General features: G+C 38.6%; 1 protein-coding gene across 2 annotated transcripts; it reads left to right on the top strand.

Moving 5' to 3' along the window:
* The first annotated feature begins 568 nt into the window (after positions 1-568).
* gpsm2 (G protein signaling modulator 2) lies at positions 569-18,192 on the top strand. 2 transcript variants are annotated; one of them, XM_067452655.1, is made up of 15 exons: positions 569-783; positions 4,204-4,284; positions 6,134-6,355; positions 7,750-7,885; positions 8,376-8,515; positions 8,608-8,731; positions 8,819-8,934; positions 10,930-11,085; positions 11,208-11,316; positions 13,090-13,219; positions 13,354-13,436; positions 13,535-13,708; positions 14,891-15,056; positions 15,138-15,376; positions 17,349-18,192. In XM_067452655.1, exons 3-15 carry the CDS (start codon positions 6,135-6,137, stop codon positions 17,496-17,498), a joined length of 1,944 nt encoding a protein of 647 aa, XP_067308756.1. In that variant the 5' UTR covers positions 569-783; positions 4,204-4,284; position 6,134; the 3' UTR covers positions 17,499-18,192. The 2 variants fall into 2 exon arrangements, with proteins under 2 accessions (XP_067308756.1, XP_067308755.1); XM_067452654.1 differs by lacking the exon at positions 4,204-4,284.
* The last annotated feature ends 819 nt before the right edge of the window (positions 18,193-19,011 follow it).

The raw sequence follows: 19,011 nt of genomic DNA, 5'->3' as shown, positions 1-19,011 counted from the left end.
CCTAACGTACTCATTCTCAAGTTGTTCCAAACCTGTATGAATTTATTTGTTCTGCTGAACACAAAAATATATTTTGAAGAATGTTTGTAAGCAAACAGTTTTGGGGCACCATTGACTTCGATTAGTATTTTTTTCCATAGCCTACTAAGGAAATCAGTGGCACACCACAACAATTTGGTTACCCAGTTTCTTCAAAATATCTTCTTTTGTGTTTAGCAGAACAAAGAAATTCATAATTTGGAAAAGAATGAGGGTAGATGATGACAGAATATAAATTGTTGGGTGAACTATCCCTTTAAGATCAGCTGTCAGTCATCCTTGCTGAAAAAGAAACAAAAACAAAAAAAAACAGTTTTAGTCATTAGACGAGTTTAAATCGCTAGATATGGTTTGATTATGGCCTCTGTTGCGTACTATTTCAGGAGCGAAGTTGTATAATATGCATTAAAACAAACAAAAAATTGTCAAAGAGAAAAAAAAAGATAAAACATTCAAATTTCATTGGCGATTGGTCCAGGGAGTGGTTATATTTGAATCATGTGATTCTGATTGGCCAGTCGAGTTACAACCAAGCATCGGCACGCCCCCTGTGTCCGGGTTTGTGTAAAGTTTTCTCTGTAAACCGCTTCGATGAGTCAGAAACGTATTAATTTGAAAGCGAACAGTTTTAGTTAATCGATTCTTAGACAGCATGTTTGGATTTAACTGATTTGTGTTATTGATTCTGTTGGTTGTTAGACCAGGAACCCAGAGAAGGGTCGGTGGGGAATCGGAGGAGTTTAAGTGAGTATGATGACTGAAGTTTGGCCCGTAACGGCCGTTAAGACAGCCGCACGACACAACAAAATGAACATATCAATTGAAAAAGCCAAAATTGAAACTACAGCGCGCGCGGAGATCTGGCATATTATGATTTCAGTGAAATTAAAAATGGGGGATTTTTAGTTATTTTAAAAATGTCTCTCCCCTGCCCTAGAGTGATAATGGTAATACGTTTATATTGTTTCTACAAGCAATATTGTAATGGTTCTGTTTTGTTTAGGTACTGTAAAACTTACATAAGTCAGAGTACGCATGTTCAAGGGTGGTGTTTTATGTGCTTTAACGTTGTAACGTTACCTTCCATATGGATTGTATATTGTGCTCGCTTAATCCTGGTCTGCTTTTTTTACTGTTTGCTTTGGGAATGAGACATGGTTGAGACTTTATGCTGCTTTATGAATGACGCCGTGATATTGGCTTGCGTTTTGGCTGTTTTTTTTCCAGAATTATAGGTTTTTACATTGGCATCTATCTATCTATCTATCTATCTATCTATCTATCTATCTATCTATCTATCTATCTATCTATCTATCTATCTATCTATCTATCTATCTATCTATCTATCTATCTATCTATCTATCTATCTATCTATCTATCTATCTGACCAATATCAATCTTATTCAAAATTATTTATGGCCATAAATATAGTTATTCTCTTGGCACATTGTAATAGTAAACTCACTCTGTGTTAAATTTGGCAAGTGTTTACTTGTAACTGCTTACAAGACACACTTTCTTTCTGTATAAAGGATCTTTAAAAGCTAACCCCAATAACAGCTGTCAAGTTACAGTCATAATGTGATTGCATTGCAGTCATCAACTTCCTGTGTGTCATGGAAGGTGCAGTTTGTGTCTGTCTGTCTTCTTCCTAACCTCTATTCGTGCCTCATCTTGTCAAACTAACCTGCCTCTGAGGTACTATGAGAAAAACACACAGCTGTTTTTCTGTTAGAATTATGACGCACAAACCAGTTTTGTAAGTGACTCTGTGTTTTGGCGTTCCTTTTGTTTTTTAGAACGATGAAAGAGAATACAATGGATTTGAAGTTGTTTGGCACAAATGTTGTGATGTGTTTTAGCAGGCAGTTTATTAGCTCTCTTGATTGAGACTGAATGTGTCTGTTTTGTTGTTGTCAAGAAAATGTTGCTCTTCACCATTTACCAAGGGTTATCTTGTTCTGACTCATGCCGTTTAGACTTTAGTCTGGGAGTTGTGTTGTTCTATTAATTATAGAGACCAGTTTTTGTGATGTAATCAATTTCTGATTGATTAAAATAGTGCAACTTTGCCCTCTTTGTTGGCAGCCTATGGTTCCAGAATTTCTTTTAAATACTGATTTAAAAAACAAAAACGCTTCCATTACAGCATTATAAGGCATGAACCAAAACAACCAACAATGAGGTGAATCTTATTCGAATCATTTACTCACCCTTGTTTTGTTCCAAACCTGTATAATATTCTTTCTTCTGTTGAACACAAAATATATTTTGAATAATTTCTGTAACAGGGTTTGAACAATGCAAGGATGAGTAAATTATGAAAATTTTCATTTTTGGTTCAACTATTACTTTAAAGGCTTTAATGAGGAAAACAACAATCACATGGCGCAGTACATAGGGAGACTGACTCTGGCATTCCAAGGTCAAGGTCCATCCGAATCCAATGTTTGCTTTTACTTCCTGTCTCCTGAGATGACTTCATCTAAGGTCGCATAGATGTATATCCTTCGCTGCCTTTGATATCCCACAATCCAGTCATTTCCTTTGTGACAGTTGAGCTAAAAAAAATAAAGATGGCGTCTGAAAGTTGCAGTTTGGTGGTCAGCTCAGTTTGTGTGTAAATGTTTGTTTTTCGACCTACGTTTTTTTCTAATGTAATTTTTAGCTTGAAATTACTATTGTAGTTATTAAATATTGCTTCACTTAGTTCAGTTAGCCTATGTTACAGCCTTTATAGTGCTTCATGGGAATATACAAATTGCACCGTTATCTAACAATGAATTCATTTATGGCAGGAACCATGAGCTCTTTGAAATATTTTTTACAAGTTGTAAATGATGATTACAATATAAGATTAAAAATCAATTTACCTTTGGAGAAAATGAATTGGATTTATACTTAGTCCTGCCCTACTTTTTTTGTTCATTTAATATCTTCTGAAAGACACATTATGTTGTTTATGTTGGTTTTAATACAATGTGTTAAAAGCATTGTAGTAAAATTGTATTGAAATGTCAATTCACCCTATTTTGTTTATTCATTTCATAGCTTTTAGTCATTTTTTTATTATTTGACCTCAGTTTTGAATCAAATGTCATAACTTAAGAGGAAAATAACAGACTTCTCTCTCTGGTGACGTATGTTGGACTCCAATCTTTTCATCTGCTTATACCTTGCTTCTGTCTCCACCATCAATTTAGAGTGCAACATTCACATCTCAATGCCAATCAACAACCAATGGATAGAGTCATGTTCCTGCCCTATTTTTTTTTTCATTTACAATAATTTGTTACACTCAAAAGTGTCACATTATTGAAGAAAAATCTGTCACAACTTCCATTTAATATGCACAAAAAATATGACAAACCACCACAACAACATTTTGCATTATTTGCATTGTATCAAATTATCTAAAAATAAAACAGACTAAATATTTCGTGAACATGGCTCTGTTGTTCTCCAAGCTGATTATCTTGTATCTGGATTAGTTTGGCAATGACAAACCAGCTTTTCAAATGTCACAGAGGTGTAGTATGTTTGAAGGAGGCCAGCAATCACCATTAGAGTTGAATTTATTAATTTTTATTTATTTATTTTCTTGATTAAGTTGCTATAATTCTATGTGGATTTTTAAGAGAAGGGTGAACAACTCTTGTCACAAATTTGAAAGTGGTTTTTTTTTTTTTTTTTTTGGTACTGGCCTGCATGCATGGCAGATATTCAGAGCTGTTTATAGGCTGATCGCTCTTGCTTTCTCTCTTGTTGGTGGGCCCCCTTGGTTTAGCTTTCACATTCACAACGCGGCTGACACACACACACTTAATATCTGCATCCCTTGCATGTATCTGCCGCTCAGTGGGTGTTGCCATGGCATTACGCACAGAATGAGGGCTCACACTCGACATCTTGTGTTCTCTTCACAGAGAGCTCCGGAAGAGCATCCTGGACAAAACACACAACACACACAAACACACACTTCCTAGACCACTTCCTAGACCCATTGCTGTGGTGAATATAAGTTTGGATAAGCTCCCTGTAGCACCCTGGACTCCGCCACTGGAAAACATCACAGACTTTGGAAGTGTTTGCCAAAACTTAATTTCCCTTTTTTTTCATTCACTATTCCCTGATGGATTACTTTCTGGACTTGGCTGGGATCAGTACTTCATAATGCTCTTCAATGGCTGTGAGCAGTGCAGTGGTTAGCATGCAGAATGAGACTTGAACCTTTGTCCACTACAGGTAGGCATGCGACATTTGAATTACATTTTCTTGTAGTTGTAATGCACCTTCTTTGGAGCTGTTCCAGTATTAACTCATTCGTAAAGACACTTTTTTTTGGAGATCTGAAAGATCTGAAGTAGACCGAAACATTTACATACCATTTAATCATAGTTAGTTTTTATTTAGCACTGTATTAGAAGAACAGGCTACAAGATGTCCTTTATACCTGAAAATAAGGATATGAATGATATGGATTTGAATGTCAAACTCAATCTTATATTATATTATTAAAATAAAGCCAAAATGTTGCAACAATAGAAGTTTTTCCAAGGTGGTATAAATGAGTGTGTGTGTTTGAGAAGGAGAAAGAGAGAGAGAGAAAGCATATGTGCCTTATTTTGCTCAATATTTAATAACGACTTAATAATTTATGATGATTGTCTATATTCTGTTCTGCAGCCTTTGAGTTGGGTTGAATGATCTTTTCATCAGTCCTCGCTAAACATCTGTCACTCAGCAATTAAGCCAATTTTAGCCTAGGCTATCTCTAAGAGCACAGAAATACTCTTATTTAGAAACTAGTCCCTGGCACAAACTAAATGGATTTTGTGATCAGTTTATCATTTGAAACAAACTACACTGATTCTGAGTGTCTTTTATCCAAATTATTTTTTTAATGTTCTAGATTAACACGCTCGACTAAATGGGTATATTGATCAGTCACATGCATTGAAGAGTTTCATGCACTGCAGTGGGTCTAATCTCACTAGTATTCCTCTCTGTGCTAATCACACACGACCGTGGAAAGCAGAAACACAATCAGATTAGCTGTTCAAGTGCTGAGCATGACAGTTTTTGCCAAAGCCATCTTCAACCTCTGCCCTCAAAGACATCCAATGTGGACAACTGCTGTGTAGAATATTCTTTTTAAAATCATATGAGCCTGTCGTAGTGTAATTCCTGCTGAAGAATTTGGTTGATTGGCAAGCCTCATCGTGATGTATGTGTGTTTGGGACGGTTGGTTTTGGAGATTACAGCAGCCCCATCAGAGGACTTTTTAAGGGGACATCAAAGCATTTTAGATGCCTTTCACATGTCCAGTTTTCTTTGATTGTGTGAGGCGAGAAGGCGCCAGGTAGGGCCTCTACAAACTCTGACGGACTAGTTGTTATTATGTGTAGGGATTAATCTTCCATGAAATAGTGGTTAAATATTTGCAAGGCCACATATATTATGCAGTATCCGGTAGATTGTTGAAGGAAGTTTCTGTTGGGTCTTTTTACCCTTTGACTTGTTAGATTGAATTAAATTGCAAGGAGTTTCAAGGACCCTAAGCTTACCAGTATTAGATTAATAATACAAATCCATGTGTGATTTTGACACATATAACATTACATATCAGTGGCACTAATGAAATATGAAAAACCTGAATCAACCTGAAATTGTGTGCAAAAAACTTTACATCCTTGTTTTTTATTGTATAACTTTGTATCCTAGTATACAACCACATTCTATTTTCAGACATTTTATATTTCTTTTACATCATCAAATGAATCCTTAGTCTCTCATTTAAACTTTCAGCTTTTTAAAATATATAAAATATATCTAGACCCTGCACAATGAGACTCTCCCGGCACAAAGGAATCAATAGCCTGTCATGGCAGCCATTTCATGTCCTTTAGTTGAATTTTCCCATTGTTTGATTATGTATATTTAATACTCATAAATGGTGCACTGTCTGGGTATTTTGTATGCTTCCATAATGACAGCATCCTACCTTGTTTTATTTCTACTGATATTCATGCAGAGACATTAAAAAGCTTGTTGTCAACCATTCAAAAAAATAGTTTGTGCTGCCCTCTGTAGGATGGAGGCATCCTGTTTGGACCTGGCTCTGGAGGGGGAGCGTCTGTGCAAGGTCGGGGATTATGGTGCCGGCGTTTCTTTCTTCGAGGCCGCCATCCAGGTTGGGACAGAAGACCTGCAGGTTCTAAGTGCCATCTACAGTCAGCTGGGCAATGCCTACTTCCACTTGCAAGACTACAGTAAAGCTCTGGAGTTCCACCACCATGATCTTACTCTAACAAGGTATACTCGCACAACTTTTTAGCGACTGTAGTATCCAGAGACCTATACCACACTACTGTTCACGGTGCTACGGCTCTTACTGTATTAATTAGCTTAGTTATATAATGTCTGTTGCATTATCCAAAGTTTTTCTCTGGGTAAAATGATTAAATACTTGCAAAAACAATATGAAACCTGTACAAAACATAGCAGGGCTCGACAATACGGATTGCTCAGTGCCAGCGTAAACAGAACTGTACTGAACAGAACAGAACTGTCACTGTCCCGATCGGGCCTCCGCTGCATCATCACGAAAGTTTATCCTTTGCACATGTTTTTAAATCTTGCCAATTTAAATATTCAAGTACAAGATGATGAAAAAGATAACTCAATTTGGTACTCTTTGTGTGCGTTTTGTTTTCGTGTGACCAGACCATTCGTTGCTTCTTGCACTTGAATGGTAGCCTAGAAATCTAGACGCACCCTAGCGGCAGCAAATTTAATTTGCCCGCAAGTGTCGTCTAGGCACTCTCAATACCATTCTGAGCTGTGTTCCTCAAAATCTGGACGGCCCAATCACATCATGTATAGAGTCGGCGGGCGGGGCCATAATGACGATGGCCGAGTTGCGTTTGCGTGCTTCTAGTTAACACAGAAACTGGCGAACGGCTGCGGTCTTTCGAATCAGCTTTGACCACGACTCTGGAAGACTTGGAGTTAAGCTTTTCTCTGAGAAAAGAACAAAGAACGGCACTGAAGTCATTCTTAAAAAGGGAAGATGTGTTCGGAGTTTAGCCGACCAGATACGGCGAATGTTTAATCTATCAGCGAGCTCTGTTTAACCTTCGTTGCTCTGGTTGGTGTAGCGCTATCCTATCGCGTGCAGAGGGACTTTGAAAAACAACCGTCTATCCCGCCCCTCGGATTGCGCCCTGTCTATGGTGAGTTTCCAGACCAAACATCTTGATGTTGGTATGGCTTGTCAGGCTACTTGAATGGACTAATTCACACACAATCTTCAAAAGGCCCATCTTGGCGAGTATCATTGGAAACACAGTCAGTTACGGCTTAAGTGAACGTAAACAGCTGAGAAATAAAACGTGTGTATCATTATAACATAAAACAGTCAGCCTGTCAACTGTCTGTTTTAAATGTTAATCAAACAAAAAAATAATCACTCGCTGTTATTGATTAAATAACTTTTGTAGCTTTAATAAGGATTTATATGTATTTAATTTAAACACCAGCATTAGGTTTTGATTACTTTATTATTGTATTTTTTAGTGAAGTAAATGCAGCATTGGTGAACCAAACAAATGCAATTCTTATCAACCCCAAATAATCAATGTTTTTAATGTATAATATATTTTATTACATTGTTAATAACAGCACTAATTTCTGAGTTGTTCTCTTAGGACCACGGGGGATCGGCTTGGTGAGGCCAAAGCCAGCGGTAACCTGGGGAACACGTTTAAGGTTTTGGGACGCTTTGATGAAGCAGTGGTCTGCTGCCAGAGACATTTAGATATTGCCAGGGAATTGGGCGACAAGGTGAGTGATCTATTCAGTCGACACAATAAAAAAACCTTACCGTAATGGAATATATTAGATTTTGCATTCATTCATGCAGCATTATTCAATGAATCTTTCATCCAGAGCAACTTGCAATTGAAAAACACTATGACTGATGAGGCAGTAATAATGCTGCAATAGAAAGCTCTGAAATTGTCTGGAAAAATTAGCTTGCAAACTGAAAAACAAATCAGGTAGATGCAGACAGGATCTCGTTAATGATTGTTGTAAATGTAAATTAATCATTGCTGAATATTTCAATCATACAGTTGCGCGAATCTCATGAATAAATGACCAGGTGTTTGTTTACCCTAAAATCAAAGTAGTAAATTGTTAATGAGAAATAGAATTTTGTGAGCATAATGAGAGTTCTGTGAAGTGTACTTGGAGATGAACATCTAGGGTTCACATGCTTAGTATGTAGGGTTTTTTTTTTGTTTCTCTTTTTTAATTAGCTCTTTCCCTAAAGGTGGGGCAGGCCAGAGCACTTTATAATTTTGGAAATGTGTACCACGCCAAGGGAAAGAGCATCTGCTGGAGCGGAGCAGAACCTGGAGACTTCCCTGAAGAGGTCATGACAGCACTTCGAAAAGCCGCTGAATATTACGAGTGAATATCCCACCAACGCTCACACAAGTGGACATTGTTTGCATGTGTGGTACAGAGTGTTTACATCCTCTTTCCGTTCTCCAATTGCTCAGGGCGGACCTGTGTATTGTGAAGGAACTTGGAGACAGAGCAGCACAGGGGAGAACTTACGGAAACCTGGGGAACACATATTACCTGCTAGGAAACTTCAGGGATGCAGTGGCCTCTCATGAACAGGTGAGTGTTCTGTGTCATAAATTAAAGAGTGCAAGGCAGTGCAAATCACTGACCCTGCAGTGTGTGTGAACCATTTGTCTTTTTCAGCGTCTGCTTATCGCTAAAGAGTTTGGTGACCGGTCTGCAGAGAGGAGAGCCTACTGCAACCTTGGAAACGCTTGCATATTCCTTGGGGAGTTTGAGAGGGCTGCAGAACATTACAGGTGCGGGCAGTATTTTTTTTTTTTACTGATTTTTTTTTTGTTGAGAGAGATTAGAGAGCACATTACATGCCTTTTGGGATCGGGTTACACAGTTTCTACACTGGACAGGAGCAACGCAACGCAACGCAACATAAGACAATAGAACTCATTTGAAACCAAACTTGATGTGGTGCGATAAGATAAATTCCCCTACAGGAAACTGATGCCTCATTATATTTCTGACATACTCCAAGTGTCTGCAATACTTCTGAAATTAAGGACACATGGATTTTTGCTACGGTCGCTTTGTCACGTCCGGTGTGGACAACCTCAAGCTGTTACGGCGTGACACAATTCAACAATGGTTATGTGTGATTTAGAGGTTTAATATGGATTTTTCTATGGGTCCTAAAGTGTTAAATTCAGTGCAGTCAAATTTATTTACAGTATGTATGGAAAGAGATTTGCAGTCATCGCATTGCTGCGCAATGTGTATAAAGCCTCAAACTGTTATGGTGTAGACACAGTGTAACTTTTCTTCTTTTTGTGAGTTTAAAAATGTTTCATTATTTAAAACAAATGCATAATAAATAATTATCTGACAACATTAATATCCTCCTTTTCAAATTTTCTCAGTTTTTTTCTGTAAAAAAAAATGCACGTCAGGGAAAATGCATAGACTCCACTTTCTTCCGTAAGTAGTTAATGTCCTATGCTGCGTTCCACTCCCACTATTAGACACTCACTTGCGAACTTCCCTTAGCACTTCCCCTCGGGGGAATCCCCGCCGCCATTTGGAAGTGCGTTCTGCATTCCTCTTCGCGAAGTGGACAAGGGAAGTTTATTTGGACAGACCCTTGCTCCCTTGATTTTGACCGAGGTAGCGAGTCTACTTCATATGTAAGGGTCAGGCAGCTTCATATACCACAATGCAACACGATTGTGACATCACTGCATATCGCGTTTAATTTACCCCACCACAAACAACTCTAATATTTTTTAAAACATTTAAAACAACCCAAACACACACATATACATATAGAATGCTGCATTAAACAATTTCGTAAATGGAAAAATATAATTAATAAATCATCTCCACAGTGGATTCCAAGTGATCAAGGGCTTAGGGCGTTCTAGTTCAGTCCATTGCAAAGGTTCCGCCAGTAGTGGGCACTCATGCAACGTAAGCAATGATGCACATCCGAGTGAACGAGACGGAGGGAAGTTAGCGAGTGAAGAGGATTGTAAAAACGATCTGGAACACAGCACTAGAAGCAGTAGTTACGTCGCTTGGAGCCTAAGTCTGTGCAGCAGTGATCCCGAGGTGGAGCCGCTGTATCAGGGTCCCGCACATACACCCTCTTCCGCAGACTCAATCACAAGCAAAGCTGCCAATCATGAGGTTACACCCCATTTTTAGAACATCAAATAACGAAGTAAGCCCAATTGGAAACCCTTATTGGAAAAATTAACACTTGAATATAAGTCAATGTGATAAGAACTAAATAAAATTACAGAAAGGAGGAAATTTATTTTTAATTCTTTGAAAGTTTGAGCCTGATGTATCTTGACATTGTCATCCTGGAATATGGCCATGATGTGTCTTCCTACATGGTTGGTTTGGAAATAAAAAGCTACACACTCCATCAATTAGGGTTAAAAAATTTTCGCCACACATAAAACATGCTAGAAACATAATCATCACTGCAAATGCATCAAATCTAAACAGCGACTTATACCCATAAATAAACCAATTTCAATACATATGCATATAGGATAGAACATGTCTGGAGTATTTTAAACTTGCTACAGTTTTGTAGTTGAATGGATGCCCCAGCCTGTTAAATTACTAGTTTGAGATGCATGATTTAATTTGATTTTGTGGGTTTTTGTATGAACGTACAAATATACATTTTATTTGTGTAGGTCTTAAAGTCTTACATTTGATTTTGATTTTAAAAAACCCTGTGCTGTGGTTGTGGCTGAGCTCTGACCGTGATAGTTTTCTGAGTGCAGGAAGGCTCTGCAGTTGGCTCGGCAGCTGAAGGATCTGGCGGTGGAGGCTCAGGCCTGCTACAGTCTGGGTAACACATACACACTGCTGCAGGACTATGAGAGAGCTATCGACTACCATCTCAAACATCTCATCATCGCTCAGGACCTCAACGACAGGTGCTTTCACACATTAGTGCTACTAGTATAAGAATTGATAATTGCACAAAACTTGTGTGTAATCATCAGTTCTTGAGGTGTAATAATTTGCATACTAAGTATGAATAATGTGTTTTCTGCAGGATTGGTGAAGGCAGGGCTTGCTGGAGTTTGGGAAATGCTCATACAGCACTAGGGAATCATGACCAGGCCATGCACTTTGCAGAGAAGCACTTAGAAATCTCAAAAGAGGTAAGTACAGCTACAGACTCATTGGTAGCTAGAACATAATGATTTTTGTCAATTAAAGGGTACATAACACTCACAGTTTCTGCCAGTCTTATGTTAATCTTGAGTACCTATAGAGTAGTATTACATCATATTCATATAAGATGCTGTACCGATTCTTTACAAAAACAGGCGAACTTGTGCAGTGGGCGGAGCTAGAAATTCATAACCACACATCCCTGGATAACTTTCGATTCACAATACGTTCATGTTGTTTGCATTAATTGCACAAGTGCCGATTGCCAACAAAACACAGGCATTTGATGCAGAGTCACTCACTGAGGTTTCGACTTGTGACCGCGAACAAACAAACACACTTGCAGAACTCCGGAAAAAAAAAACTGCATCCAATGTTGCTTTAACGCTGGGTTATTTGGGAAGCTGAACAAGGTGATCTTTCCCTCACAACCAAAAACACACTTCTTTAGTGAGATTTCCAAAACTTGTTTGAATCCTGAAGGAGTGTATTTGGCACAGAAATACTCCGTCATGCGCACAACGCTGTTTTTTTTTGTTTTTTTTTTGGCCATGTTTAGCATGATAATCCAACTCTTTAACAGTGTAAATAAGTTTGAATCCATGAAAAAGCATTTAATAAAACAGAAAGATAGCCCCCTCCCTCCTTAAAGGTGTCATGAACAGTTTTTTTATATATATATATTGTTGTCTGAGGTCAACTAATGACGTTTTATGGTTTTTACATTCAAAAACATCATAATGAACAAGTAGTATTCTATTTTCTACACTGGTTTTGAGGCTCTCTCCTGAACGCTGGGTTTTGATGGGCGTGACGCACTGGAGACTTGGAAGTAAACGCCCACGGCTAGGATTGGAAAAGATTTGCGCGCCCTTTAAATATAAAGTCAAGAGAGAGGAATATTATTTCACTATTTGAGATTCACTGGCCTGCCGACCGGCGTACATTTTGGTAGCCCGTCTGGAAAACACACAGCCCCGTGACTTTGGGCCCATACATGTCAAAAGTCTGACCACGAATCGCAATGAACCAACAAATAAACTATTCTCCAGCCTGTGAGAGCGTTCTAAGGTATGTTCAGTTAGACACGTACACATAATCAAAACGATATACAGAACTATAACAATGCAATACTATCACATATAAAAAAAACATGTTTTACTCACATAAGGGTCCTGCACCATTCCTGTCAGATTCAATATAGAAGGAACAGCATTTTGTTTACAAATGATTACGCCATGATATGAAGTGAGCACACATACAATGTCTTCCCCACGTGAGCTGGAACTTCATTAAAAATAAAGTTCAACCACACATTCCTAATATTAGGATCAGGAGGAAGCTTATGCAGTGACTGTGTTCTTCCACAACCAGCAATAGCGCAATATCTTGCTATCTTCTTCGCTATGTTTATTGCCGCTGGCTAGCACGATCCGAACAGCTCCACACGTCGGTGGGCAGGGCTACTGAATTAGACGTGCTTATTATTCTGTAGAGGCGGTGTTTCTCCACACTATGACATCAGGATGAGGCACATTCTGAAATCGATCGTTTTCTGGGCCTGGTGTATATGAATGCTTTGCTTTGACTAACAAGGACGTTTTCAGCTCTGAAACTTACAGGATATTCGTAAATTACCATGACCATTTATATATCAAAAGTTCAAGCGAAAGTTGACTTTTCAATTCGTGACCCCTTTAAGCAAACAGAAAGATCTGTTCTGTTTTTATATAGAAATGCCCTGATTTTTTTTTATACAGACTGGAGATCGTAGTGGTGAGCTCACTGCTCGCATGAATGTCTCTGATCTTCAGATGGTGCTCGGCCTCAGTTACAGCACAAACAATTCAGTCCTGTCGGAGAACAAAGAGATCGACTACAACCTGCACGGTACAGCACTTCCTTCAGAAGTTGCATCTCAGGATCTTCTATATAGTTATTCTCAACAATAAAGTTGTGATAAAGAATAAACAAGTGTTCGGCAATTGCCTTGTTGATTGATCAGTATTGTTGTTTTTTTCCAGGAGCCAGACCCAGGATGAGCCGACGACACAGTATGGAGAACCTAGAGCTGCTAAAACTCACACCTGACAAGATCAACATGAATGTGAGAGCAGCTGAAAAATCCTTCAATCAGCAGAGTGCATTTATCTGATTCATAAGCTATATCAGGATTCATTGAGTAATTGAATCTCTGTCCTGCAGGGTCAGAAGTGGTCCAGTGACATCCTCTTCAAGCAGTCCAAATCCACAATGGCCAAGTCATCCTCAAAGCTCTCTTTTGTCAATCGTTTGCGAGGAAAAAAACACAAACTGCAGAGCAGCTCCAGTAAAATCCTGCAGGATACCAGCAACACACGGGAAGCACCGCAGAACAAAGTACTTTTACCACCTTTACTAAAACAAATAGAATTATTAAAAAGTTACATTTTCAAAACTTTTATATCATTAATTAACCATAGTAAATGTTAATCTCAGCATTTACTTTTTAAGATTAAAAGTTGTATCTGTTAAAGAGTTAGCTCGCATAAAAATGTAAAAAAAAAAAAGAAATATATATATATATATATATATTACTCACCCTCATGCCGTTCCACACTTTAAGACCTCATTCATCTTCGGAACGCAAATTAAAATATTTATGTTGAAATCCAATGGCTCAGTGAGCACTGCAAAAAATGCTTTTCTTACTTAGTATTTTTGTCTTGTTTCTAGTCAAAATTTCAAAAAAATTCTTACATTAAATGTGCACTATGTAGTATTTTTGCAGTAAAATATCCAAAAACCACTAGACCGGTGTTATATATTTTGTTCAGTTGAGTACTTACAATATCCCAAATGTTTCCAATTATTTGTAAATTGTGAGAAAATTGCTATTTTAACTAAGGACAGGGATGTTTCAACATAGGAAGTTGCTGTCAATTGCATCATATCTGCGCTACCCTCGGTTTCAGGTTTTATTTGGCAGGAGCGCTTTACTCTTAGCAGTGTGAACAAGTGAACGCACGGAGTAACGTCATAACATCATTTTTAACACACTTAAATGTATCTAATATGATAAACAGAGCTGCATTACCTCATAATCATAACCGGAAGAGCGGATCAGTGCAGGCGCCCGGCGAATGTGTCCCATCCCGTCATAAAGGTCCCGGTGTGATGAAGCCAATCAGAAGAGAGGGGGATGCATAGATATCCATAGTAAGGACTAGATATCTTACGGCGGAGTCACCATCGGCATCACCGGCGGTCATCTTGTCACAGGCAGGCTTTCTGTCGGGCTCTGTGGAACCTGATGTAAGATGAGTGATCTGTACGAACATAAATACTCTTATCTCGCTGAAATCTTGACGGATTTACAAATGGTTTTTAAATCAGTTCATGTGAGTACAGTGGTTCAATATTAATATTATAAAGCGACGAGAATATTTTTGGTGCAGCAAAAAAATAAAAAAATAACGACTTAACTCATAACACTGCTTCATGAAGCTCCGGAGCGTTATGAATCAGTGTATTGAATCAGCAGTTCGGTTTTCCTTTAACCTTTGAACTTTCTGCTCTCAGCATGGAAGTACAGACATAGGAGACGAGGGTTTCTTTGACTTGCTGAGTCGTTTCCAGAGCAACAGGATGGATGACCAGCGGTGTGCCATACAGGATGGGCGGAGCCATCTGTCTGTCAATACTAGCTCCTCCCCACCCACCACCCCTCCCACAACCATCAGGAAATGTTAGGCACTCTTCTTTCACATTATTTTACTTAATTTGACGATAAAGTGCCAATTAAAATGACTTTTCTCTGTCTCTCCAGCATTCTCAGAGTCGGCTGCGAGTCCAGGTCAGGAGCCGTTTCTCAGACTGTTGGCGAGTGCTCAGGGTAGGAGGCTGGACGAGCAGAGGGCGGGAACAGGAAACAGTTTGCCCGGCCTGCGCACCCTATCCGAACACAGCAGCACTAACAGCAGACAGATGATCCTCAGCCAGGTCATGGCCAGCACAGATGCCACCGAACCCGATGACCAGTTCTTTGACATGCTCGTCAAGTGTCAGGTGAGACGATGTGTTTGTATTAACCAAAGAGCAGGGACGTGCACAGGATTTTTGAGGGGCAGTTGCTCTGACCTAAAAAAGGGCACCCCCCCAACCGAAAAACCCCCCCTCATCATCTGTCCAATTACATATTATTGTTATTTCCATTATCATTATTATTTCAATGCCCCCTAGTGGTATTTATGTTCTGCTCAGGAAAATATTATAGGTGGGGCCATTTTTTTGCATGGGGGTCTGGGGGTTTCTCCCCCAAGATTTTTTTTTTTTTTCGTAGATGTGATTTCCTGCATTATGGTGCGTTTGAGGCCATTTCCCTTGCCTATACCAATAAAGAACTCAAACCAGTCAATATCAATAGTCTAATAAAAAAAGACAATATTAATTTAACTGCCATCAACAGTTTATGATCGTCCGTTTGTTATACCTTTCCGACAACGTTAAGTCTCACCCGACAACCGCGACAATCTCCTTCTGGTGCTGCTCATGCAGGCTCAGCCAAGGCGGATAGAAGGAATTTGGGGGCCACAAGCAAAATGGACATGGCTAACTTTCTACAGATAAGTGGGTAATGATTAAAAAATGTTTGTAAAACTTTAAGAAACCATTTTTAAAACATCTATAAACATTACATAGATAGACAGACCAAATATTCCTAACACTTTATTAAGGGTTACTAGTTGGTTTGTAAACTGTCTAAACATTATCTGGATGGTTATTATAAAGTTGCAACAGATGACTATAATACCTTGTTAAATAGTTAATAAACAGTACCAGTAAAACATGTGGGTTGTCCTGATACTGTACTTCAAAATGCAACAGTGTAAAAATTGCCACACAGAATAAAGTAACTGTTCAAGATCCATTGGTAACTCATAAAAATAATATCATGTTTGTATAAACTGTTACTACCATATATCCCGACACTAGCACATTAAGATAAGATATGAAAAAAAATCATGTTCCTCTGCCTCTTTCTGGTTAAATAATGTTTATAATAATAGTTAATGCTATATTAACTATTCCAGGTTATTTATGCATAGCATAAAAATAGTTAGTATAGCATGCTATGCCACTTTCATCAAAACCTATTACAAAAGCTATAGCAATTTTATCTCATTAAATACAATAAACAGTTATTCTGGAACAGATCTGCGTCTTCCTTATCCCGTTAAAAAACATATTACAGTAAGTAACCATATTCCATCCGTTCAAAAAAAAAGTTGCACAAAACTGTTCGTTGCAAGCAGCATTTGCCGTCAGGCAGGTAACGTTAGCTAACATAAACATATTTTTGCTAGCCTACCTGCTGCTAAATTACACAATTTTTGTACAAATAGAGCTATTTTATATTGTGTAATTTATCACTTACCACTATCTTGTTTTTTCTCTTTTTTCTTTTCTGGCTTCCTAAAGCATAATTCCGCTTCATGATCGCCGAGGAGGATTTGTATTTTGCCGGCAGAGATCGCGTGGTTGGGTGGCTGCTGTCAGCGACGACTGAGAGGGCCCCCTTGAGGGGGATTCCGATAACAGTGTCATTGCACTTTACTGCATTGACTATCAAAGGGGCGCTCAAGCAGTTTGTCGTTGCATTTTATTCTTAACCTGTCGTTGTCTTGGAGCCCCCCGGGCCAGCTCGGGGCCCCAAGCAATTGCTTGACTTTCACTTTCGGACGGGTACCCGAACATGAAAGTGAATGAGGCTTTGCGATTTTTTTTTTTGCATCTAGGCCTACGTGAAATTCTGCATCCATTGTACGATTTTTTAATTTTTTTTTCCACCTCGGAAGGGCAACGTGAGTCGAGAAGGGCATATGGGCAGTTGCCCGGGCAACCTGAGCAACCCCCCTGTGCACGTCCCTGCCAAAGACGTGCATCTTGTAGAAATATTCATGGGAACAAATTGTAGCTGCAAGAAAGGATGTCTATTGGTTCATTTAAGCCATTAATCTAATCGCTTTCTGTCTCTCAGGGGTCTCGTCTGGATGATCAGCGGTGTGCCCCTCCTCTGCCCTCTGCCCGTGGCCCCACCGTCCCAGATGAAGACTTCTTCAGCCTCATCATGCGCTCACAGGCCAAGAGAATGGACGAGCAGAGGGTCACGCTGCCCTCCTGCCGCTAATCAAAAATGCACTTCCACTTTTGAACTTCATATGCAGAAATGAGCTCATTTTCATGCACGAGTTCTACAAACCTCACGCTAGCGATACACAATGGTCAGGTAACATGCCATCAATCTGAACTTTGAACTGAGTTTTGGATGGCATTTCATGTACAGCTGTACTGAGCAAAATAATACTTTTGTTGTAAATAACACTTTATTTTTCTAAATTTTAATGTTTAAAAAAAAAAATTAAGCTCTTTGTACATTTGCATTTGTAAGGATTTTAAAAGTTTTAGTTTAGGATGCATTGCTCTGATTATGATTACCACAGTGAATCACACAAATGTATCTTTTGATACAAGACTGCAGGTTTGTTTTTATTTATTGAATAACATTGTTACTAAAACTAGTTACCTTCCAGTTAGTATGAGATTTGTAATTATGACACAAATATCACTGTATTATTTTTGTAGTCACTTTTAGTTTATTAAAAAAATGTGTTAAACTGTAAATGTACCTAAAATGTCAAAGTATGATACAGTCAGATTAATTTACAACAGCTGTATAGAAATAAAACCTGTACAGATTTTTTTTTTGCATTCATTTGTCTTATCAGGAATGACGTTGCAGCAGTCTAGGTGATTAAAAAATATTTTTAGAGACAAAAAGATCATTAGCATTTTCTTTTAATTCCATCAATTAACATATGAAGAACGTTATATAAAATAGTTTTCTCTAAAACCTGTAGTAGAGTGATTTCCTCCTGTGGTTTTCCTTCACAGCAGCACTGCCTTTACGCATGATGCTGCAGATCTTTCTCATGCTTTCTTCTTTGGTTGAAGTGGGATGTGTGATTTCAGAATATATTTCCTCATGAATGACTTGCTTCTGAAGCACTTGATTTGCTGACTTAGCTTTTCCTCTGTCTTAATTTTTTTTGCAACAACAGGATCTGATGGGAAAAAATACACATGGAGAATGATGGGGTTCTTTATTGTCATGAAGATAAGTAGATCACAGTGAATTTTTACTGGTATCCCTAGTTTCATAAGTACTGTTTTAGGGGTAAAATATGGTTGGAGTATTCTGCCATGAAAACGAGTCAACTCCACCGATTCCAAGGTTATTCCCTAATTTTCAACACTGAGGAGCTTCACAGCATCTTTGAGAGCGGGGTCAGACTCTGCTAAACAGGCGTAATGAGGCAGATGAGCCTCCTCCAGTTTCCCTGAGATGACGATCACATCAATCACTGGACCAATTCTCTCACACTGAAGCCTCTCCAGCTCTGTCAAAGTATAGCTGTACTTTGACCCACTTTATATGGCCTTAACTACTGTGATAACATTTAAATGAATCAGTTTTATTTTAAATGAAGCTGCAACATTAAAATGTGTGTGAAAATGGGGAGTGTACACTCACCTAAAGGATTATTATGAACACCTGTTAAATGTTTTATTAATGCAATTATCTAATCAACCAATCACATGGCAGTTGCTTCAATGTATTTAGTGGTGGACAAAGTACAAAA

This window comes from Pseudorasbora parva, chromosome 9 (assembly GCF_024679245.1).
Source record: "Pseudorasbora parva isolate DD20220531a chromosome 9, ASM2467924v1, whole genome shotgun sequence".
Taxonomy (NCBI): Eukaryota; Metazoa; Chordata; class Actinopteri; order Cypriniformes; family Gobionidae; genus Pseudorasbora; species Pseudorasbora parva.
Note: the sequence above shows the minus strand (reverse complement) of the source record. Positions and strands in the feature narration are given on the sequence as shown.

What these genes read in the sequence shown, in the direction of transcription:
- gpsm2 (XM_067452654.1), top strand. Translation starts at nt 6,135, where the DNA reads ATGGAGGCATCCTGTTTGGACCTGGCTCTGGAGGGGGAGCGTCTGTGC. An exon ending in CAGTGGCCTCTCATGAACAG is followed by an intron (nt 8,732 to 8,818) that starts GTGAGTGTTCTG and finishes TGTCTTTTTCAG; the next exon opens with CGTCTGCTTATCGCTAAAGA. An exon ending in ACATGCTCGTCAAGTGTCAG is followed by an intron (nt 15,377 to 17,348) that starts GTGAGACGATGT and finishes TCTGTCTCTCAG; the next exon opens with GGGTCTCGTCTGGATGATCA.